Below are 25,059 nucleotides of genomic sequence, written 5' to 3' on the forward strand. Positions count from 1 at the left end.
CATCAGGCGTAGGTGTTCTCAAACTGCTAGGAAACTTTTACTAGAATAGAACTTAGAGGAGAACAAAACATACAGCCCTACGTGGCAGCCTTTCCTCAAGACAAGGGGCCCACTGCCTTAAGGTGTAGGATAAATGTGTGATTTGCTAGAAATCCTAGGACAAGCTGTTTAAGTGTTTTATCCTGAGATTGTGGGTGGGGATTTTCCCCCTGACTGAACTATTTCTTTTCTTTTCTTTGAAACACAAGGCTGCCTGTAATGGCTAATGTGACCAAACTTTAATTATTTTCATCTATTGTTTGAACAACTGGGATTTTGTTTCCCTATATGAGGGCCCAAGAACATTGAAAGAAATGAGTGAGTAGAGAATCTATGATTTCAGGACCCCAAGGGAACTCCAGCCTTTGGATTCAGAAGCAGCATCTGCAGCGACTATATATTTCTGGAGAAAAGAAATGGGTAAATTGAAAATAGAAACTGAATCACAGGTATCAAAAACAAGATAAGGGTACCAGATTAAGAGATAAAACTACTAGGTATAAAATAGATAAGCAACAAGGATATATTGTACAACACAGGGAAATATAGCTATTATTTTGTAATAACTTTAAATGGAGTATAATCTATAAAAATATTGAATCACTATGTTGTACACCTGAAACTGATATTGTAAAGCAACTACACTTCAATTTAAATTTTGTTTCTAATTTTAAAAAAAGAAATGATAAATTGAACAAAACCCATTTGTGCATTTACCACTAGAGGAAACTTTGATCTAGGTTAGTTTGCCTGTCTCTAGAATATTCTTAAATTTAAAGGCCGGAAACTGTCTCAATTGCTATGGATTCCTATTTAAGTTGATGTAAGAAAGACCATTAAGCAGTCTACATAAATCCTGGAAGAAATCTCAAAGGCTACTGTGGTAGATCACTGTAATATTGTCCTCAAAGAAATCATACTTCCTATATCCACATCTCTGTAATGTGTCACTTCTTCTCATCAAGAGACAAAGTCTATTTCTTCACACGCTTGAATGTGCATTTCACTAATAAGTTTGTAAAATAAATGATTTGCCTTGACCAATAAAATGTGGCAAAAGTGAGATTGTGTGAGCCCCAGAGACTGGGTCATAAAAGGTCCTATAACTCCTGTTGGTTCTCTTTTGACACCCTGACACCACCAAGCTGTGAAGCCCAGTCTAGTCTACTGGAGAACACGAAACCACCTGGAGGAGAATTGAGGACGTGTAGCCAACAGCCAGACATGTCATGCAGACATCTGGGACACTGCAGTCCTAGATGGACCATCAGATGACAGCTGGCAGTCCCAAGAGGGGGCCCAGGTAAGTACAGCAGAATCACTCAGACTGCCAACTCCCAGAACCATGAGAAAGAATCAAGCATTGTTGTTGTTTTAAGCCACTGAGTTTTGGGGTGTTTTTTTTGCAGCCAAAGAAAATTAATACATCTCCCAAGAAAATCCAAATATCCAACCAAACTCTGAATGCTTTAAGTACACTAGCTCTTTAAGAAAAACTTTCCTATTTGGAAAACGAAAGTATAATCTTCATTGTCACCACTCTAATTTGCCCAAATATATTAAATATATTAATATCTCCTATGAACTAATAGTTCATAGGACTAGATCTTAAAATGATGAGATTTTCTACTTGCAAAGGATTTTTCAAATGAAACACTGAATTGCTTTGAATTACAAATCCCTTGGTTTAAAGTAAATGCCACACTGACAAAAGGGAAAAAAAATTAAATACATATGGATGAGTGTGTATAAAATAATAAATTCTTAATAAAAAATTAAACATTCTTATTCTCTAAAAAAAATTTTATCTAAAGTTTTTTGGATGAGAATAAAAGAAATATTCCTTTGGTTTAATAACCTCAGGGTCCCTGCACTGTTACCAGAAAAACTACAAAAGAAATGCAAATGGACAATAAGCTAATGATTAGGGATCATGAAAAGGTTGAAGAGAAACTAAAAATAAATACAAAAGATTCCAGGTCTAAATTCCTTTCAAATATATTGTTGCAAATTGAAAGATATTTTAAAACCTTCTTGTCCTAAAATTTAAAAACCAAAAAAATAGAAGTTATGATGGTAAAAATAAATATGAGAATTAAATTTTAATCCAAGTTCACTCTAATCAAAGTAAATTGATATGTGAATTTTAGACATACAGGATTTCTACATAGGTCTTTTTTTTTTTTTTTTTTTTTTTTTGCGGTACACGGGCCTCTCCCGTTGCAGAGCACAGGCTCCGGACGCGCAGGCTCAGCGGCCATGGCTCACGGGCCCAGCCGCTCCGCAGCATGTGGGATCTTCCCAGACTGGGGCACAAACCCGTGTCCCCTGCATCGGCAGGCGGACTCTCAACCACTGCGCCACCAGGGAAGCCCTGTTTTTTATGTATTATTTGTGTGAAAACTATTAAAACCTATTACAGTACAGTACTATATAGCCGACTGTGTTAGTTGGGTACCTAGGCTAACTTTGTTGGACTTAACGAACAAATTGGACTTACGAACACACTCTCAGAATGGGACTCATTCATATGCAGGGGACTTACAGTATTTGGTTCATTCAACAGGCATTGATTGAACTTTCATCTATTGTGCAAACTGTGAGAAGTCAGAGGGAAGAGACAGCATGTCATGTCTAAGGAAGTGTATCAGTTTCATGATGAGGAGTTGGGGGTAAATGAAATGAGAAAAAAACAAGAAGCTATCGCAGTAATTCACGAGAGGATAAACCCCTAAACAGAAGTAATAGCAAAAGTACAAAAACCAGAAGACACTTGTGGGCTTTACTGAGGGGGCAGACCCTGAAGAACTGGGTGACTAAGGAGTGTTACAGGAAAATGAGGAGGAGGAATCCAGACCCACTCACAGCTTTCTCCTAGTAAGTCTCCAGGAGCGCACAAAATGAGAAGCCATGTTGGGGATGAAGTTCCTGTTTTGAATTTGTTGAATTTAGGGTAGCAGGGAAACATCCAAGCAGAGGAGAAAGAAGATAAGTGTGCGATGTATCCAAAGCTGGGGCAGAGATCTAGGCTGGTCTGTTATCACCACTTAAATGGTAGTTACAGCCACAGGTGTGGATCAGGTCGTCAAAGAACCATGCAAAGCAAGGAAAGGCCAAGAACAGAGCCTCAGGAACATCAGCACCTCAGGAGCAGGTAGACAGAGAGACACTTAAAGGAGACTGGGAAGCAGCTTAGGAGAGAAAATATCACAGAAGCAGGGGAGAGGATTTAAAGAAGAGAGTGGGAGACTTCTCTGGTGACGCAGTGGTTAAGAATCTGCCTGCCAATTCAGGGGACATGGGTTCGAGCCCTGCTCCGGGAAGATGCCACCTGCCGCAGAGCAACTAAGCCCGCGAGCCACAACTACCGAGCCTGCGCTCTAGAGCCCGCGAGCCACAACTACCGAGCCTGCGCTCTAGAGCCCGCGAGCCACAACTACCGAGCCTGCGCTCTAGAGCCCGCGAGCCACAACTACCGAGTCTGCGTTCTAGAGCCCACGAGCCACAACTACTGAGCCTGCGCTCTAGAGCCCGCGAGCCACAACTACTGAACCCACATGCCACAACCACTGACGCCCATGCGCCTAGAGCCCATGCTCTGCAACGAGAAGCCACCGCACCACAACGAAAAGTAGCCCCCGCTGGCCCCTCCCACTCTGACCAGCTCAGGACAAAGGCCTTTCCTGACCACACTAACTGAAGGTGCTTATTTACTTATTTATTCCGTTGTTCCTTCAACTAGTACATCAACCGTGAGAGCAGGGACCTTGTCTGCCTTCTGAACTGCATCCCTGGTACCCGACAGCACCTGGCACGTGATAGGGGCTCAGTAAATACTGGCTGAATTTGATGTGGATTCAAGAGGCGCTTGGACCTGACCATGCAAGGAAAGCATCCTCCTGGAACCTTGACGCCACCAAACACAGACAAAGCAGATCAACCTGGAGATTTTGCTTAAACCAGAAGTTAGCTCAACTCCTAAGCCATTTACCCAGCCAGACTTTTTTCCTTCTTGTATCTCCACTCCAGAAACTGCTGCATCAGCCTGCCCAGCCCACTCCCAGGCCCGCGGGCCCCGCACCACTGGCCTTCAGAGCCCCAGGTGGTGGCAACGGATGCCCTCCTCCCCGTGACGTTTTCTTTTCTCTTCTTTTCTATGAAAGTATTACACACAAAGAAAATTTGTAAATTACAGAGAAGTATGACAAAGAAGGGGGGACATAATCCTGATACATTTAACATACTGGGAATTTCCTTATTCTCTTTTCAAGGCACTTTCTTCTTGAGATAAAAACTGTAAAAAGTTTGCTAAACTTTTCTTCTCATTATATTGTTAGCATTCATTGTCATTGGAAATTGTTCCATAAATATAATTAAATAGCTTAATAATATTTCACTGTCTGGGTAATTACTGAACCAGTTCTCCTTTAGACATTTTAAATTCTAACATGACCATGGACATTTATCTCCAAACATAAATATTCATATTTTAAAATTTTTCCCCAGGGTAGAGACCCATCTTGATATGTCTCTCGAGAGCTCCTGATAGAAACCAGGTAGAGCCAGCACTGAAATGCTGGCATCTCAATGCCCTAAGCATTGAAGAAACTACAAAAGTCCTCCCATGTAATAATTCGTAATAAAAAATAGCAAACAATTACATCACACCCCATAGTTTCCTGTATAGAAGTAACACGAATGTAAAAAATGCATGATTGTCAAACACCCATCTCCTGCTAAACCATCAGTCCCATGAACACAGGGACCTTGACCACCTTATTCATGTACCTCGCATATAGTAGGTGCTGAGTAATTACTTGGGAGACAGATAGGTAATCAATGTACCAATGAGAATGTGAAAGATAAATCGAGAAAAACTGTTGAACACCAACCTCCAAACAGCAATTCCCCTCCCACCATCCCAACTGCACACCCAGTAGCAGGACTCAAAGCCATGTCTGTTCCATTTATTCCTCATACAAATATTTTACAGTTTTATTTTTTAAATCATTTACACATATTCATACAAAGAAAAATAAATTTTAGGATGGAAACTTGGGACCACGGTAGTTTTAAAAAAAATCTGACCATTAGCTACCTAAGACAAGGCAAGAGGCTTCCCGGCCGCTTCAGTCGTTTCTGGGCTCGGTGCCTCTCCCCGGCAGAACCCAAGCTGCTCACTCACTTCCTCTCAGCCTTCGCCTTGTGGAGGTGATACGGGGGAAGGGGATTTTCCGACCCTCCCCGCTACAAACATTTCAAGGACAGCAAAGGCTCAAGGTAACACTGAACCCTCTCTCTGCCAGGAATCTGGCAAGACTGCAATTTCTGAACCAACTTTCCAGAAGAGCTAGCTCAATTCCTACTCGCAGGTCTTTCTAAGAGGAGGGGGATGGCTGCACTCAGGACATTCCTCGTCCCACCTGCTCTGTCCTCCCTCCACAGGCCCCCAAGCCAGAGCCCTTGACCTGAGCCTACGTGGTCCCTTCGAGGCTCATTCCACAATGAGGTTTCCTCTCCCCACACCCAAACACTCTGTAGCAACTTAACCCCGGCAGCCCCTGAGGACCCCTATGGTAATGACGCCCATTACTGCGCACAGCATTATCCAGGGACTCTGAGCTATAGCCAGGAGAGGTCCAAGAATGACAGAACTACGAGCACCCCTAAAACCTCAGCTCTGCTGAGCCAAATCAACATTCAAATCACACAGGCCAACTCCTAACACGTCCCACCCTACAGTCATCACAGAGGCGCTTGACAGAACCTGCCACACACCACTGCGCGAGGAGGCTGGACTATCATCAAGTCCCAGTAAAAGGAGAAAGGAGGGGGAGGACAGACGCTACAAATGTGGTAGACCCAATCAGAAATGGCAGCAGATGACAACCTGTATCCTTGGGTCCTTCCCAAAAAGCAGCACCAAGAAAGGGCGTGATGAGCAGAGAGATCTGGAGCTGCACGGACAGCCCTTGAATTACCAAGGGACTCCGACAACACAGCTCATCTTCCTACAATTATGCAGGAACTAGAACCCAGACTACCCACCCCTACACTGAGGCAGCTCCTGAGAGGCAGTACCGCTTGTGGCCATCAGCCCACCCCCTTGGTAGGCCCGTTTGGGGAGAGGGGATCACATCCAGAGCAGGCACCCCTCCAGGCAAACACTCGCAGGGCAGCCCATCCCACTGTCATTGGGGCAGGCCGAACATCGCTAGGAGGGTGGACAGATCCCGGGCATCAGCCGCCCCGTAGGCGTTGCTCTGGCCTAACATAGACAAGGCTAAACGCAGGGTGCTCCAGATGTTCTCCGACATGGCACCCCCTTCGCCCCGAGGGCCCCGGCTTTTCCTCTGCATGTTCAGGGCCTCCAAAAAGTGTTCCACCGCCTCACTGCAAGGGAGAAGAATGAGAGCTGGTGAGCAGAACCAGTGGAAGGAGGTAGGTCAGCTGGCATGGGGAGAAAGAAAGCTGGAGCTCGAGGTCAAATAACAGGATCAGAGAATGAGGAGCCAGGGCCAAAGGCAGGGAGTTCATTCATTCATTCATTCATTCATTCATTCATTCACTCCTCAGTAGATACTCTCACCGGTGGGCCCCAAGGTTGATGCAGCTGATGCCCAGGTTGTAGCGGGACCGTATATAGCCAGGCTGGAGCTCGAGGGCCCGACGGTACGCAGCTACTGCTTCTTCACTCTGGTTTCCATTGGCCAGGGTGGCCCCTAGCTTATTCCACAGCAAATAGTCCTAAGATAGGGATGGACAAGGGTTAGAAACAGGGGCCAGGCTCAGATCAAATTCTGCCCGATCTCCCCCTGGCTCCCCACTCTGTTTCTCTAACGCATGTTACGATTCCACTCCTGTCTCCACAGGTCACTGTGTGGCCACGACGTTGTGACCACGACGTAACCACTCACCCCCTGCAGACTCCCCTAAGTCCAGACGACCCTAGACTCCCGCTCTTCTTTTCCCAATTCTCCCAAGGCAACCAGTACATGGAACACTGGAATGAAATATCCCATGACTCCGAAGGTCCCAACAAACGATTCCTCCGTAAGGTATAGAGTCCTGTCCTATCTCCCTTCCTCCCCTGAGGCTCACATTGGGACGAACGCTGAGGGCGGCTGTGAAACAGTCCACCGCCTTGTCATACTCCCCACTCAGGTTGAAGAGGACTCCCAAGCCACACTGCACATCAGGGTCAATGGATGTCGGGTCCAGGCGCACAGCTGCCAGGAAGAGCTCTTTCACTTCGAGAAACAGGGAGCTGGACATAGAAGAAAAAAAAATGCAAAAAAGCGGGTGGATGAATACGTCTATATTCCTACCCCTCCCAAATAATCCTTTCACTAACCAATCATACCCCCAAGATGCGTCTATCTATCCTCCTTCCAATCCTTTGTCTTCCATCCCACTCTCAGACCCTGAGCCTCAATCTATCCAAAATTCCACAAGCCAGGTCCTCCTTCTACTCGGGTTGCCACTCGTCATCCCAGGAGGTCCCCACACTCACTCGGACAACAGAGAGCCCAGGATGCGCTTGCTGGGGCCCAGTCCTGCCCCGCTGGCCCCCTCTTCCCCGGCTGCCACCAGGTGGGCATAGGCTGGTGTGTAGCGCAGCCAGTCTCGCAGGGTCTCGCAGGCCTGCCGCTGCAGGGACTCGTTGGTGAAGCTTACAGCCAGCGCCATCAGTGCCGTCCGGTTGTCTGGCTTTAGCTCTAGGCACCTGTTTGGACAGAGATGGACAGAGCTGGGCTCTGAGGCTGACACTGCACCTATCAGCACCCTGGGAGCCGAGCCAAGCTTCAGAACGCAGAGGTACCTGCCAACTCCCACAGTTAAGGTACAGAGGAATCCTCTACGGGTGGGTTATTAATAAAGTTAAAGTCCTGAGAAACGGAACATTTCAGCAGCCAAGGAACCAGCCAGGGTCCCACAAATAAAACCAAAAGCCGAGGAACAAATGGAGCCATTTATCTCCAGACTCCCCAAACCTTAGAGTTTCATCATGAGAAAACACTCGTGTTAGTAGCCAGAAAGAAGAGTAGGCTCTGTCATTCTAAAGGTTATTTGTAGAGCCCTGGGACCACCCTGCCCCCCACCCTTTCAGTGTACTCACCTCCGCAGCGCGCTGATGGCTAAGAGTTCTTGCTCATTCTCCGCCTGGGTGGTCCCCAGGTACTGCCAGGCCTAGAGGGAAGTTGCCAGATTTCATCACCCCGGTATTCACCTTCCCACCACTGCTTCCTCTGCTCGCCCCACCCACCACCTCACTCTCAGAACCCGACCAGGCTGTCGCCCGGGCCCTAATCCATCGGCACCACCCTCAGGGGCCTCCCTCAAAACTGGAGGGAGCGTCTCTCATCTGAAGTCAGAAGAACGAGCTGCTCACTTCCATGTGCTTGGGGTCCTGCTGCACAGCCGCCTCGAAGAGCAGGACAGCGTTCGGCAGGTCACCCTCCTCAAGTCGCCGCAGCCCTTCCTCAAAAGGCTGGGGGTGGTCACGCAGGGGGTTCTCCTCCTCAAAGTGGTACCCCTACGAGGAAGGGAAGCCAAGTGAGACCCCATCCCGGAGGGGGCCATCACAGAGCAGCAGGAATGGGAGCTGACAACCAAGACTGACGTGGAAAAGAAGCTGAAGGCCTCCAAAAAGGTATCCGGATAAATGCTGGCAAGTTCTCCATGTCATAAAGGAGATCACCTACGACCACAGTGAAGAAATTCCGGGTCATACCCACAGCAACTGGAAAGCCAGGCAAACTCTGATCCTAAAATGAGCTGGGATTAAGCTCATTTTAGGAAGTTTTTATTAGCCGGTGTTTCCACATCCTTGATCTCTCATTACTGGACAGAGCACATTTCTTAACAGGATCTGCTTACAGTAATGAGATAAGTTCTCTTTAGCTATTCAAGGGGCATTTCTTGTTATCCTGCAATAGTGTGATAATCTATAAAGGAAATGCAATTTGGAGTCAGAGGCCCTGCTATGCAAATGCAACTCTTACCCAGCTCACGGAGTCCTGTGCACACTGACTGGACAGCATGTGTTCAAGCACTTTGAAAATTTTAATTTATTCCCCAATTTCATTCTTAAAAGTTATTAATATTAATCTGTATCTGATAGTAAATTAAAGCTAGATTCCAAAATCCTGAGGGCAGAAAACGCTTCAGAAAGACCAGTCCTCTTCTAGCTGAGGCTTTCTCATTTGAGGGAAGTTATGATGCTCTGTGCAGAGCTCTGTCCCCAGGGCTTCCACGAAGGCAGAGACCTAGTAAGCGTGTGACTTGGGACAGGGGAATAAAATGCTCCTTTTTGGAGAGCAGTGGTTACCATCACAAAACAATACCCCAGAATGAACACAAGATGCAAAATACAGGGCAGGGCCCTTTCTAAACGCAGTTAAGGACAAATCAGAATGAAACTGTACGAAACAAAGACATGAGTGAGGCCCTTCTTCACTGCCATTGTGAAACTGCTCAAGAACCAGAAACGCTCAAATCTTGCCAGCAAAGTTCTAAACCATTATAAGTAATCTGCAAATTATTTGTAACAAATAAAAATTAAATAATTACAATGGGGATTTAAGAAGTGAGACATACAGGAGATGGATTTGGGATAAACGTATAAAAAGTATATTCATGTTGAGAATAGGTAATGTTCCTGGGACACCTCCGTGCAACAGGAAAACTCAGAAGATAGGAAAGGACCCTAGAACAAGGATCAGCAAGGGGCAGAGGATAAATATTTTGTCACAACTACTCATCTCCACCAGAGCAGTGAGAAACTAGCCACAGATGATATGTAAACAAGCATGGCTGTGTTCCAATAAAAGTCTATTTATGGACACTGAAGTTTGAATTTTATCAATATATAATTTTCACGTTTCACAAATTATTACTTTTCATTTTTTTAAAACCATTTAAAAATGTTAAAACCATTCTCAGCGCACGGGCCATAAAAAAAAAGAAAAAGGTGGAAGGATAGATTTCCCATGGGCCACAGTTTGCCAGCCCCACCTAGACTATTAGAGTTCCACAAGATAAAGCCTTCTGCATTCACCCTCCCATGTTTTAAGCCACCCCGTAGGAAACAGATCATTGTCACCGATAACACAATTTCCTAATGAAAGTAATTCCTGCCTCTCAGAGTTACTGAGAGCATCAGATGAGAATATCTGCCACAGCCTTACCAAAAAGGTTAAAATACGATGCGTGAATAGGTATTATCCTCAGCAGACAATGCAACAAGTCAATTCCATCATGTTGCAACCACAGGGTTCTCTAAGTATGCTCTTGTCTGTGTTATCTATCCTCCTTGAGATTTTATCAATTGCTGATCAGAGAGGAATTTTTCAAAAGTAGAATATTTGTATAGATGAAAAAAAAAAAGAGTCCTCTGGAGGAACCTTTAACAACCCACAGGATGCAGGATAAGCTTGGGACCACTGTTGCATCTTAAAAAGTCTAATCCAAGCCATTCATCAGGTCTGATCCATCGTCTGGTCTGCTCAAAATTTCATAGGATCGTACTGCAAAAATAGGATCACTACTAAGTAGAGTGTGTCCCATCACAGAAATTTCTCCTTCACGCTAACAGTATGCAGTATCATATCTGCTCCAGCTGTAGGTGTAGCCTTGAAAATTTAAGGATCATGAATAAAAAATACGACATTCAGATACCCATGAATTTACCTGATAGAGTCAGATCAACATTTGAAAAATAAAAAACAAGTACTATTGACATATAATTTATTAACAGTTTAACAAAAGGCAGACAAAATCTGGAACCTTAATGCAAATGTTTCTAATCCTAATTTTGCAATATCCCAAGGTATCAATGATATCAAAATAGGGTTCAAAAATCTAAAAACATAATTATGTTTTTAGGTTTTGAATTAAAGAATTTATTCCAACTATCATGTCATTAATACAGAAGTAAAAAATGCTAAGAGGAGGTGCTGCTCATATGAAGTTAGAGCTATGTCTATACTTATCAAAAACCAGGAAAAATTTTTTTTTAATTATTTTTATTTATTATTTGGCTGTGTTGCATCTTCATTGCTGTGCACGGGCTTTCTCTATTTGTAGCGAGCGGGGCTACTCTTCATTGCAGTGCACGGGCTTCTCATTGCGGTGGCTTCTCTTTTCGCGGAGCACAGGCTCCAGGTGCATGGGCCTCAGTAGTTGTGGCACATAGGTCAGTAGTTGTGGCTCACAGGCTCTAGAGCCCAGGCTCAGTAGTTGTGGTGCACAGGCATAGTTGCTCCGTGGCATGTAGGATCTTCCCGGACCAGGGATTGAACCCGTGTCCCCTGCATTGGCAGGCGGAGTCTTAACCACTGTGCCACCAGGGAAGTCCCAGGAAATTTTTATCTAAACTTTATACCTTGCCATTTGTAAGTCGACAGGGCCTGTGCAACTTATCAAGTGTCTATTATAAATTAATAAAAGTATTATCTCCAGGTATTTCCTTCAGTTCTTCCTCATCACAAGTCTATAGAAGAAACTCTTACTATGGAAAAACCAGAGGATGGGGTCCCAAAAGGTAAGCTCCCTTTTCTATTATATCACAGAACAACTCTCAGGAAGTCAGGCTGGGATAATAAACAAAATCATCTTTTTCCTAGTACTAAGATTTTCATTGGCTTTTAAATCCTAGCGTTTTCTAAGTTATCTTGAACTCTGTTCTTCTCTATCTTCGCAAGATCTACCTCCAGAATCCTGGCCCTCTAGTTCTAGCCCCAACCAGGTCTGAGCTGAGAAAAAGACACCACTGATCACCTCCCCAGTTCCTGTTTTGCCTTTTTCAAAACCAAGCAATCTCTCCCTCCCCAGTCATGCTTCAACTCACAGCTCAATTATTACCCACATGTCCGAATGCCCCACAACCCGCAAGCAGATTTTTCTCACAGTGATACCCCGATATAACATATGCTTCTAAGGCAACAGTATATACTACGTGCAAAATTCAATCATTCTTCACCACCGACTTCTGGGAAATTTTCTTAGCATTTGAATTATTTAATGTAATTCTTTGAAAATACCCTAAACTGGGGGCAAGTGGTTAGTGCCTACAGGAAGAGATCAGAATTTAAAATAAACTTGTGAGTTAAAAAAGTAAATAGATACTAAGGTGGAGGGCAGAGAGATGGCCTACCACCTACCACTCTCTACCAAAGGAGCTATCAATCTTCTTAAAATGTTTTCAACCAACCTCCAAAGCAAGGCTCCTTCCTCTGTGCTCTTACTGCATCGTGTGCAAACCTCTACTCTAGGTATTTTGTCGCTTACTGTTGTCATTTGACGAGGGTGGTCTATTATCACTAACTTCTACATCCCAAGAATAAAGCATACTCTCAATAACTGGAGGAGCGCAGGGGCAAGGGAAAAATTCAGGCTGCCTTTCACGGAAAGGGGCTCAAGAAAATAATTACTTAAGAGTGGGTACCCTTCAGATTCAGGATTAAAGGAGAGACAATAAAACAAGGAAATCCTGCAGTCTGAAAAACTAGTTCTTACCTTATCGTAGGAAGCAGCCGTGAGGTCGTCATAGTCAGAAAGCCAGGGGTGGGCCTCAGCATCCCGTTTGGCCATCTCCTCCAACTCCGCCTGCAACTTGTCCCAGAAATCGACCTCAGACTGTAAGGAAGGCCAGGCAGAGAGAAACAGAAGATTCATCATGAGCACCCCGCCCCACCCTTAGTTCCACCAAGATGGGGTCCCTATGGCAGTAGTTGTTTAACGTCAGTGTGTTTAAGATCACCTGAAGAGCTTCTTTTCATGCAGGTTCCTAGATCCTACCCCCAGATTCTGACTCAGTAGTCTGTGATGCCCAGGAATTTGCATTTCTGATAGGCAACCACCCCATCCCAAGCAATTCTGACAAAGAGACTCCAAGAACACTATGAAATACAATGTTCACCCGTCTCTGATGTTAAGACACCCACTCTCTCCAAAGAAGTGTTCTCTCTTGGACTGGTTACACCTGTACTAGCTGCTCTCACCTCTATAGCTGACTTGGCTCGTTCAAACTCCATATCAAGAGCAGATGTGTTTACTGGTCTTGTGAACTGGTCAACCCAGGCCTCTGAAGTACCCTGTGACAAAGAAGGATGGTCATACCACCAACAACAACTTTCCACCCACTAAATGTCAACTAAATACCCATTAGACACCACCAACCTGGGCATTTCTGAGAAGAACGTTCTCAGAATCTCTTTCCCACCCACTCAGGACCTGGATGCTACCAAACAAGCTGGCAATAAGATCCCTTCCCCATCTGGGACCACTGAACACTGAACCCACGGCCGGGGGCACCAGCCGGCTCTGAGGTAGGACTGGGAGGTGACAGTGTCCTACCTGCTGCTGAATAAACTCTGCTGCCCACTGCTCTGCCTGAGCTCGGCCCGACCCTGCGCCGGACTCCAGGGACACCTGCCCCTCGCCAATCTGCCGCACGAATTTCAGGAACTGGGGCACAGAGACACACACAGGCCACTTGGGAGAGGACTTCCGGGTGTGCCCTCTCAACCACGCCCAGAGAAGCCTGCACTTACCCCTCCCCCTGACCATCTCTAGCTACAGACAAGATAGGCTAAAGACGCTGGAAAAAGCAGAGAGCAAAAAGAAAGGGATTTCTGGCTCGAGAGATCTGAGAAGGCACAGAAAAGACAAAGGGTTAGTAGGCAAGGAAATGAGGGCAAGAATACTGGAAGAAGAGGCAGGGTCGTAAGTCTCTGTTCTCCAGACAGGAAGGAGTGGACCTCGGATCTCATCTCTTTCGCCTTAAACTAAACTGGGGTCAGAGAAGCAGGACTCCTGAGTTCTCAGACCAGCTCTGCTGGGCAAAGTAGCAGCGGGACGTGGCTCACCTCAGAGTTAGCCAGCTTTGGGTCATCCACCTTGGCCACAAAGTCGCTGGCCGTGTGCTGCAGGTCCTCCTCAGGCTGGTATTCATCATACCTGGGACAGGTGAGGACTCGCTCATTTTACACGTTAGTCTGCCACATCCTTCCCCACTCCCAGCCCGTGGCAGTTACAGTTCTCATCAGGGTACAGAGAGGGTGACATTACTCCTCTCTCTGGTTGAGGACCTACTAATTTCAATTTACATTAAAGACGGACATTTGGGCAGGAGTGGCAAAGCACTAGCTACATGCTTTCACCTCTCTCTTTCCTAAACGCGTCTTTCCAGAGAGAAGGAATGGACAGTGGCAGGCTCCAAATTAAAAGGGGAACAGGGTGCATAAGATAAAGTTACAAACTTTTGGTAGGACAGTTAGGATTCTCGACTCGATTATACTTGAGACATAAATGAATCGGGGTAATAATACAAGTGGAAACCTTAGAGCAGAAAATGAAGGGATTGCAACTTGGTTTAAGAATGTGGATAGAGGAGCTTGGTGGAGGGGAGCAGGAAAACTGTCCCACTCCTTCCACAGGGAGCCGTCCCGAGCGAAGCGGCTGGACTCACCAGCGAGCAGTGGCGGCCGTCCCCTCTGGTTCTCCCAGCCACAGCTTCTCCTCTGACTGCTCCAGGTACTCCTCAGCCCAGCGGGCCGGGGACACAGACAAAGGGTCTGCAAGGAGCAGACAGGTGGGGAAATCAGTGAGGGATCAGGAAAGGGAGAATATTAACTTAACCAAGTCAAAGCAGAATCCCTGAGACCACTGGTCAAAAGAAAATACTACTAAACTTTCAACATCCAACCTGCTCCCAAGGGGCCTAGGGCAGGTGTTTACTGAACTGGGAACAGAGACCAAATAAGGAGGCTCAGGAGAGAAGTAGGGACCAAACCCTTTTGTTCGAAGTGCAAGAGCCCTCACTAAGAAATAGTGGGCACTGGGCCTCCACCTTCCTCAAAGGTACTGCAGGGACCCGGCAGGGAACCAGGGGAGAACACAGGAGCTCCCATTCTTTAACCAAACCTTGGTCTGTCCTCCATTTACACAGTTCACACCCTCCCAACAAAAGGAGCCTCATAATTGGGAGACTGGGATCCACATATATACACTATTGATACTATGTGTAAAATAGATAACTAATGAGAACCTACTGTATTGCACAGGGAACTCTACTCAGTGCTCTGTGGTGACCTAAATGGGAAGGAAATCCAAAAAAGAGGGGGTATATGTATATGTACTGCTGATTCACTTTGCAGTACAGTAGAAACTAACACAATATTGTAAAGCAACTATACTCCAATAAAAATTTAAAAAAAAAAAAAAGGAACCTCATATTTCATCCTAATATACCTACCAAGAGAATCTGAGAAGCAGAATGCTGGGCTAGAACTAAAGATACATGAGTCCACTCTTCCCACTGGATTTTTTTCATTATTCGAGATGTAACATACAAACATGAAGGTACGTAAAGTGGACCAAACTTAGGTGAGCTGCTTCATTAATTTCTACCCATGAGCACACTCAAGCCACCACCACCCGGATCACGACATGGACCGTCTACAGTTCCCTCACAGGCTCCCGCAGGCCCGCACCCCCCGGATAAACATTATTCTGAATTCTGTCACTTTTGACTGCTTTTGAGGGCTATGTTTTTAAGTCTAATTCCAGAAATTATCTTAGCAGCTCTCATGAAAAAGGGCACTGCTGCAACATCAGAATAAACATATCAAATGAGGGTGCTGAACTTCTCTCAACCTCCAGGACTTTGCTCTTTACTATTCTAGGGCCAGGAAAACAAAAAAGTAATGACACAGATTAGTTAAAGGATTTAAAGGGACCCTAAAGAGTGAGTGCACGCAGAGAAGGATGGGTCGGCGTGTTCTTTCCTTCTGCTCTGCACCCATATCCTCAAAAATGGTCATCCTGCCTCTGTCCCTAATTTGAAGATCTGTTACTGCTTTGAACACCAAGAAGGCAGGTTTACCTCCTCGGGATTCATATGCAACAGAACTTTCTATTCCATTTAACTGAGACTCTGCCTGAATAATTTCAACAAACTCATCTCAACATCTGAGAAAATAATGTCAAAATCTGAAAAAGAAAGGAAAAAAAAGATCAAAACTCACAGATTTCACCTGATCATAAATAATAAGTGATTTATTACTAATAAAATAAAAGATACGGTTGACAATATTTTTGATCACAGACTTGGTCTCTTAATTTCGAGAACTCCTAACATTTATATCAAGATTTCCCTCACTAGCTTTTACAAGCAACATTTCTCTTTCCTTTGCCCCAGCTAGACTGTTAGCTCAAATCTGGAGACCTAATAAGGAAATGCTTAATACTCCGTCCCATTCTGCTGAAAAATACCCAGCCCCCCTCCTCACTCTCCAGTCACTCCCTCTCAGCTAGAGTGTTTCACAAAAGCATATTCTGGCCAAAGGTACTCCACAAATTGCAGAGAACACCATTTCTGTGAAATGCTCCTCTGAAGGACAAGCAGCAACAGAAAAAGTACAAAGCACCTGGACTTTAAAACAGACAAGAGGTAGTTTAGAAAAAAGAATCGCAGAGATGAGTCATGCTCATACAGCTGTAATTTGGTATTTAGCCATATTGGCCACAAGACTCAGGATTTTCTGGCATTGGGAACCTACTCCAACAAAGAAGTCAAAATAAAATAACGAAAAGAATACTACCTGGCCTTCAAAATACTTTTTGAGAAATTCTCACAGAAAATCAGATTCATCTGGATCCCTGTGAGATGGAGGCAACTAAGTCCTGCTGAGTGGGAGGGACTGTCCTAGGGCACAGAGATCACAGAGTGACAACCAACAACCTAGACACCAAACCTCTGATTCACAGTGTTCACCTGGCCTAGGTTCTCACTGTGTGCTCACTTCATCTGGGCACATCTACCCCAAGCTCAACAGTCAAAAACTCAGAACTTCCCACCTTTACCCATGAAAGTTTCCACATCCACTAAGTAACACAGTGATCAAGAATGCAGGTTCTAGGGTCAGGCTACCTGCACTCACATCCCAACTCCACCACTTATTCACTGTGAGTCTCCAGACAAGTTATCAACCCTCTAAGTTTCCAATTCCTTATCTATGAAGTGGATATAATAGCTACCTCACAGGGATGCTTGTGAAGACCAGATGAGATAATGCCTATGCAAAGTACAGAGTAACAAATATTAGCTATTATTATCATTACTGTCTGCTCAAGGAAAATCCATACAAAAGTGGAAAACATCACAATGAGATTATTATTCCTTTTATTCCATAGCCTCTTCCTCTGCCATCCAGGGGAGAGCTACTGCCAATCATCATCTGCTACTGCTGGCCATTGCCCTTCCTATCAAAGTACAGGCTTATCTCTCATAATTGTCATATGAACCCCACACACCATTTTAGCTGAGGCTGTCTAAACTCAAAACCCCTTAAAGATGCGTTTCTTCCCCAGAGCTGAGCAATCACAAGATGGACGCTTATTTGGCGCAGAAGATTGGGGTGAGAGGGAGAAGCGGAATTCCATCAAGAAATATTTTAGACTAAAAAATGAGCTTTATGTGGCAATGGAATAATTCTGTATCTTGATTGCAGTAATGGTTATGCAAATCTACATATGTGATAAAACTATAAACATACAAATAAAAGCATGTAAAACTGGTGAAATCTAATAAGATCTGTGGATTGTACCAGTGGCAATTTTCTGTTGATATTGTACATAACTAACAAATGCAAAATGTCACTACCGGCGAAAACAGAGGGAAAGACACACAGAACCTTTCTGTACATTTTTTTGCAACTTCCAGTGAAACTATATTTCCAAATACAACATTCAAACAAGAAAAAAACTAAGCTTCAAGGTTCCTTTTAAACTAGATTCTAGAATCCTAACAATGGGGAGTTAAAAATAATGAAGATTTAAAGAATATAACCTTCTCTCAACTTGCAGTCTACTTATCCACAAAGAAATAGGTAACCTATATCACTACTGTAGTAGTATCAGCCACAAATGCTATGAGGCTAGTATCCACGGGTTCCACATCCACAGATTCAACCAACTGTGGATGGAAAATATTCAGAGGGAGAGGGGCAGGGAAATTCTAGAAAGTTCCAAAAAGCAAAACTTTGAATTTGCCCCATGCTGGCGACTATTTACAAAGCATTTACATTGTATTAGATATTATAATAATCTAGAGATTTAAAGCATACGAGGGGGTAGGTTATATGCAAATATTATGCAATTTTATATAATTTTATATAAAGGACTTGAGCAATTTTATATATAAAATTGCAATTTTATATAAAGGACTTGAGCATCCAGGATTTTGGTAACCACAGGGGTCCTGGAACCAATCCCCTGCAGATACCAAGGGATAACTGTACTAGAAAATCAATCCCCGTTAGCTCTTTCTCCCAGATCTCAATTCTCTCATTCAGTAAATTCTGAAGGGCCGCTACATACAAAGCAATATACTACTGTAATAGGACATTTATATGAAGGCAGATCCCACATAGCTCAATATCCCTTTCCAGCTTTCCATATCCCTGCCTCTGTGAAGCAGGCACAGTTCCACAAAAATGTACAAAACAGAGGAAGCGAGAGATCTCCCAAAGACCATTTAACAGGTCAGACAGGTCCAACATGTTTTTCTAAAGTAGTTTTTCATTTACAGGTTAAGGAAGATTTCAATGGCTCCAAGTATTCATCTAATTTTAACAAAAATCTCATCAATCTCAATGCTTATAGTAGTGATGATTTTTTCCTGAATTATCAAAAATGACCGATGCCCATACATTATAACAGAAGTCTCCCTGCGATAAGAAACAGCACTTAAATCTAAGGTTTGTACAAAAAGCTGACTTTCAGTCTGGTGGCGGGTCTTTATTGCAGCTCAGATTTTCCAATTGGGGCAATTCCACACAGAAGATTCTCCATGATAGGGTAATGATTCTAAGTATGGAGCCTGGAGTAAAACAGACATGAGTTTGCATGTAATCTCTGTTACTGAATGATTTCAGACAAAGTATTAACCCTTCCAAATCTCAGTTTCCTTGTCTATAAAATGGGGGAGGAATACCTACCTTGTGTTTCTGTGAAGTTCAACTGGCTCTGAGAATATAAAGTGCATAGAAACCAAGAACACCCATTGTTCTTCCTTAAACTCCAACTTAAAGGAGGGAAAGGGAGTCATGATAAAAGAGACCAACAGCTTTTATTAAAGGTGAGTTTTAGTTGGTACGATTTGGGGGTTTTTCTCTTGTGTGTGGAGGAAGCCCTGTCTTTAGGAGAATAAAAATGATTGGGGGCAGGGGGTACCAATTAGGTCCCATCAATCATGTCATGAAAATTCAGGAACTATGATGATGTGAGCACTCTGAGAGGCCAGAATCTTTGCAACTTTCTCCCTTTATCTCTTTTGTGATTCTTGATTTCTTAAATTGGAAATAGGCTAACAGTGCTCTCTTTGAGAGCAATCAGGAAGAGCAAAGAGGAAGAGAATGCCCTTGCCCAGGCCTGTAATCAGAAAGGCCTGGGGGAGAAGAATCAGTCCCCCAGGATGCAGTGAGCACAGACAACTCAAAGAGGAAAAATTAGGCTGGGACCCTGAAGAGCTTAAGTTGCAGGCCTGGCAGTATAGCATAACGGGTAAGCCCACAGACTCTGAAATCATTCAAACCCAGAGTCAAATCCCATCTCCACCACTTACAAAGCTATGACTCCTTGGGCAAATTATTTAACCTCTCAGCCTCAGTTTTCTTATCTATATACTAGGAATAATAACTACCTCAAGGGTTCTCAGGGGGATTAAACGGACAATGCATTTAAAGCACTAAAACAAAGCCTAGAACATGGTTAAGTAAACATTAGCTCTTGTTATTAATTTTTATTATTATCATCAAGACCATATACTTCAGGCCTTTGAACTCCAGAATTCCACTTTCCAAGGCTCTAACCCTGTTCAAGATGACTTAATGCCAGAATCCCAAGGGATGTGTTAAACATTTCTCTCTTCCTGGGCAACACTGCCATCCACCCAATCTGCGGATCCTCCCCACCAAACTACAGTACTAAAGTTCCAGATAGCAAAGAAGAAACCCGAACTCCTCATGTTCTCTCTCTCCTCAAAATCTCTTATCCAGTTCAAACGCACGCCTCTGTTTAATATAAGCTTCAATTCCCTGTTACCACCTAAGAGAAATCAGGCTCAGTGCCCTATAGAAAAGAGTCAAGAGTCCAGAAAGGTCCTAAGCAGTTGAAATCACTCTATATCCTAAAATGAATGAGGGTAACAGCGTAGAACTTTGCATCACAGGCGCCACTGTAGATCTTCCCATAAGAAGCCTCACCCGTAACTTCCGAGATGAACTCTTGGGACCAGTCAGTCTCATTGTAATCCTGAGTTACATCCACAGCGTCTCCAGCTGCAAGGAACTCCTGGGCCCAGTTCTCCGACAGGGCCAAGTCGGCCACACCAGGGGCTTAAGGGGGAGACAGAGAGAGAACTAAGGAAAATACCTATCATTCTATCATGCCTAAGGAACCCTGAGTGCACATGAAGACACTCTGTTCCTTTTGTCTCCTTCTGCATCTCAGTTCCTCAATACCAGCAGCATCTAAATACGGAATCCCCTTGTCCCTACCTGCACAGAAAATGGTGACCCCCGCGCCCCCAACCCAGAACCAGACTCTGGACCCACCTCTCTGGGGTGCCTGGCGGAAGTTTGACTGTTCAATCTCCTGCATCTCTGCCAGGAGGTCATCCATCTTGAAGGTCTGAGGGGCACGGGATACAAGTGGCGCATTCTGGTCCTGGAGGAATTCGGCCACCAACTGTCAGAAGAGAGGTGGTGAAAGGAACCCAGCAAGAGACAGGGGCCCATTGGATGAGGGATACTAACATCAAACACAAGGAAAGGGAAACACAGAAACTATAGATTTGGAAACGCTCGAAGAATACTTAAAAACAAGCAGGAGAGCTGAGGCAAATCTCATTTGATCAGGGAAGTCTACAGACTGAAGTACGGATGAGCCCAGTTTAAAGGAAAAATACAATGGGCGAACGAAAAATGCGACAGAAAAGACGGACATATTTACCTCATCTTCAGAGGCTACCCCCAAAGGCTTAGAGACCTAAGACAAAAGAAAGGGAGACAATATGGTACAGTGGTGAAGACCACAGCCACACAACTCAGTTAACCCTGGGTTAAAATTTCAGTTCTTCCATCCATAAGGCAAGCCACAAAACTTCTCAAAGCCTCAGTTTCCTCATCTATAAAATGGTTGTCTTCGTCTATATAAAGACGTTCAATGTTTAATATAGTAAACACCTGTTGCGTGGCAACTATTATCATTTCCAACACAATAGAGACAGCAGTTATCCCAAAGTGTGCATCCGGACCCTCCATCCCAGGTCACAACTCGAGCTCTCCGCCTGAAGAACACTCACCGCCTCCGAGGCTGGGGCTCCTGGGGGCCAGGGGCCAGGCCTCAACCCCTCCTGCCGAAAGGCCTTGTCCTGGGTGAAGTGCCCGGCCAGCTTCATGAGCGGGTTGGCACCCCCGCATTCCGCCTCCACCAGCTCCCGCATCGCCATGGTGACCGCCGGCTCTCTGATGGGCAGAGGTTTGGAACTGAGGTCCCGGAGCCAAACCCTTCCCCAACCCACAACTCAGCCCGGACCTGGGGGAGGCGGTTTTTGGCCGCTGGCCACTCTCCACCCCTGCGCCTTCTGCTGCGGCCCCCACCTCTGCCAGGAGTCGGGGGGTCGCTGCCCTCCTGCCGCCCCCCTGGGCCTCTCCAGCGGCCTCCACGACTGCGGTCTCTGGCGGCGGGACAGGCGGCAGCCGCCCCCCACAAACGGGCCTGAACCCCAGGGGAGCGGGAGGACAATTCCGCAACTGAGCTGTACGGGAGCACTGGCCGGGCAAGGGAGAGGGAACACGCCGCGGGACCGTTAAGCCCAGTCCCCTACACCCGCAGTCACCAGGCAAGCACTGCTGGGGGCCATGCCCTCTCCGTAAATCACCTGAGCCCCTCCCCCTGCTCGGCCGGTCCCGGCCCACCCATTCCGCGCTCAGAGCACCCAGTCTCCCCCACCAGGGTCGCTGCTCAAGCTCCGCCCCCCGCGACCCGCGAGGACACCGCAAGGGCTGCTGGAAGACCAGGAAGGTGTCCTCGCGCCCCCTCGGGGCCCGGCACTCACCACCGCGCGCGAAGCCGCACGACCTGCCGGGGTACCTGGTGCGGGCTGGAGGGGGAGCGGAGAAAAGGGGTTGGGGAGCCAGGGGCGGGGCTCAGGCTTAAAGGGGCCGTGACCGCCGCGCGACGGTCGCGGCCCTGCGGAAGCTGTTTGGAGGGGCGGAGCCTTAAGTCTGCGACGCAGCGTGATGGGAGGAGTCGTGGGTCTTAAAGGAGAAGTCTTGGAGCCTCGACTCTGCGAGCACTCGAAAGGATCGCGGACGCTACGACTTGTTTGATGGAAAGCTCAAAGAAGAATGGAGCTAGGAGGGGCTTCCTGACCTTTGGGGGAAAGCCGAGCACGCAGATCCTGGGCTCAAATCATTCTGCCTCTTCCTGGGGGCGTATTGTGACCCAAGGGGATTCCCTCCCTTTCTGGGCCTCGGTTTTAGAGAAAGGTCCTAATGCGGGAGTGGTGGGGGTCAAATCCGGGGCCTTCCCCAGCCTTCTAGGCCTGCCCGCTTCCAAACTGCCCCTAGCAGGACAGCGTCACGGTCTCCATAGTGACAGAGGCCTGCCCCCAATCCCTCTGCCACATCTGCGTATTGGGGGAAATAGCACTGGATGACGACAAATTCCGGTTACTAAATTAGGGTCCAACGCATCCTGAGACCTCAAGCCGATAACCTACTGGGAAGGTGCACAGTGAGTCACTCCTCTCCCCTCCTTCCTCCCTCACCGCTGGTCAAGGTCACTGTGGTGGCCTTATTCCCACTGCCTCAGACAGGGAATGCACAAATATGATGCAAGAAGTGATCTCTAATCACGAAATAAGCCTCAGGCCCCACCATCTGCCACAGAATTGGCTCTGGTGTCAAACCTCAAGGACACTGGGAAACAAACCCTGAAATCTCACCTGCCTCCAAGTCCAAGGGTGTCCCGATGTCATGAAGAAGGAAGGGCAGGAGGTGCTCAGGGCTGCTGGTAGATGGGCAAGGACAGGTCTGTGCCAAAAGGACAGAAGTACCGTCCCAGCCTAGGATACAGGAGAGGAGGCAGGTAGTCAGCAGGTGGCACCCTGGGCCAGGCTGGCTTCCTGGCGGTCCTGCAGATTTCACAGGTGGAGGCCCCAGGGGACCAGAGGGGCATGGCTGTGTAAGCTCCTCCCTGAAATGGTAGAGAAGCTGTTCTGACACCTCAGGGGAACAGAACAGCAGGGAAAACCTGAGACTGTGCAAAATTTTCTCTTTTTCCTTACCTTTTCACCATGGATCCCAGCCCTTGCCTGTTTTCTGGTCTCAGGCTGACATTGTAAAGCAAATACCTAGTACCTAGTAAACTAAACCAAGCCAGTGAGGAAAGAATGCACTCTGGAAAGTGCATACTTTAAAAAAGAGGATCCCTGGAGAGAGCAGTGTTTACCTGAAAGCATATGATACAGCAGAATGTCAGAAAATCAAGGCAACCAGATCCCAGCACCATTCAAACCATAACACACATAGAACCTTCAGCTCTGCTAGGCGTTTAGTAACTTATTAACAATAACTCACTATGTATGCCGCTTGTAGGAGAATCGTAACAATGATAATAACAGATGTTTATTGAATGCTTACTTAAATCCAGGCATTGTACTAAACATTTTATGTGCATTAACACTTTTAATCTTCATAATACCCCTGTGAAATAGGTATTGCTAATCCCAGTTCACAATTAAGACTTAGCCAAAAGTCACACAGCTAGGAAGTCAAAGTTCAATCCAGACATAACTCCAAATGCCTATCCATTACAACACTGCCTCCCAGTCTTCCTTATAAGCCCTGGAGAGCTTTGGTCTCCTAGGCCATAGGTCTTCACAGAACCTGGCTCACAAGTCCAAGAGGGACTCTGGCACTGGGAAAGGACCACTAGATTTACTTGGGTATTTAATATTTATTGAAGTTCCAGATTTAAAACCTTAGAGTTTGTTACTCCAGATTCAACTTTAAAGTCTTATTCTATTCATAACAAATATTTTTATTAAATGGATATAATTATTTTTTACCTTTTCTGTAATTAATATTTTATTTTACTTATTCTTTAATTAATGTTTGATAAATTCAAGTTTAAGAAGTTAAATTCCTCCAATTTTTAAACACTTACACTGTATTTACTATGTGCCAGGCATTGTTCTAAAGCATTTTTCAAATACTGATTTATTTAATTCTCACAGTAACTTAATAACAACCATTAGCATCCCCATTTTATAGATGGGGAAACTGACGCACAGAGAGATTAAGTGACTTGCCCAAGCTTATACTAGTAAGTTGCAAAGCTGTGACTTTAACCTACACCAGGGGCATCAAATTTTATCTGTAAATGGCCAAACAGAAAATATTTTTGTCTTTGCAGGCATACGTCTCTGTCACAACCACTCAACTCTGCCGTTGTAGCATGAAAGCAGCCATGGGTGGTACGTAAAGGAATGATTATGTCTGTGATTCGATAAAAATTTTTATGGACACTGAAGTTTGAATTTTATATCTTTTTGTGTGTGTGTGTGTGGTACGCGGGCCTCTCACTGTTGTGGCCTCTCCTGTCGTGGAGCACAGGCTCCAGATGCGCAGGCTCAGCGGCCATGGCTCACGGGCCCAGCCACTCTGCGGCATTTGGGATCTTCCCGGACCGGGGCACGAACCCGTGTCCCCTGCATCGGCAGGCAGACTCTCAACCACTGCGCCACCAGGGAAGCCCCTTATCTAGTTTTTATTATCTCATTTAGGTGCAGCTAATTTCTTTCACAGCTTCACTTGGGTAAATGAATGTCTTTACTTCCTAAGTGTTAAGTTACTTTGTAGCTTTTTGTTGGGAGAAAAGTTGGAAATGAGGAATTGCCTCATCTGATCTGATTCTTTAGGGTTTTTTGATGATGTTAAGATGCAG

General features: G+C 45.5%; 1 protein-coding gene across 4 annotated transcripts; it reads right to left on the reverse strand.

Annotated features, from left to right (window-relative positions):
* Positions 1-4,977: 4,977 nt before the first annotated feature.
* PEX5 (peroxisomal biogenesis factor 5) lies at positions 4,978-22,299 on the reverse strand. Of its 4 annotated transcripts, none has more exons than XM_079937351.1 (16): positions 22,166-22,299; positions 21,410-21,572; positions 21,058-21,093; positions 20,661-20,772; positions 20,310-20,441; positions 14,513-14,618; positions 13,911-14,001; positions 13,399-13,509; positions 13,044-13,136; positions 12,559-12,678; positions 8,432-8,575; positions 8,159-8,229; positions 7,553-7,765; positions 7,141-7,306; positions 6,629-6,786; positions 4,978-6,432 (listed from the first exon to the last, which is right to left on the reverse strand). In XM_079937351.1, exons 2-16 carry the CDS (start codon positions 21,554-21,556, stop codon positions 6,231-6,233), a joined length of 1,902 nt encoding a protein of 633 aa, XP_079793477.1. In that variant the 5' UTR covers positions 21,557-21,572; positions 22,166-22,299; the 3' UTR covers positions 4,978-6,230. The 4 variants fall into 4 exon arrangements, with proteins under 4 accessions (XP_079793477.1, XP_079793476.1, XP_079793479.1 ...); XM_079937350.1 differs by having other exon boundaries at positions 20,661-20,793; XM_079937353.1 differs by lacking the exon at positions 22,166-22,299 and adding an exon at positions 21,708-21,851 and having other exon boundaries at positions 20,661-20,793.
* Between the last annotated feature and the right edge of the window lie 2,760 nt (positions 22,300-25,059).

Source organism: Stenella coeruleoalba (assembly GCF_951394435.1).
Source record: "Stenella coeruleoalba genome assembly, chromosome: 11".
NCBI classification, from domain to species: Eukaryota; Metazoa; Chordata; class Mammalia; order Artiodactyla; family Delphinidae; genus Stenella; species Stenella coeruleoalba.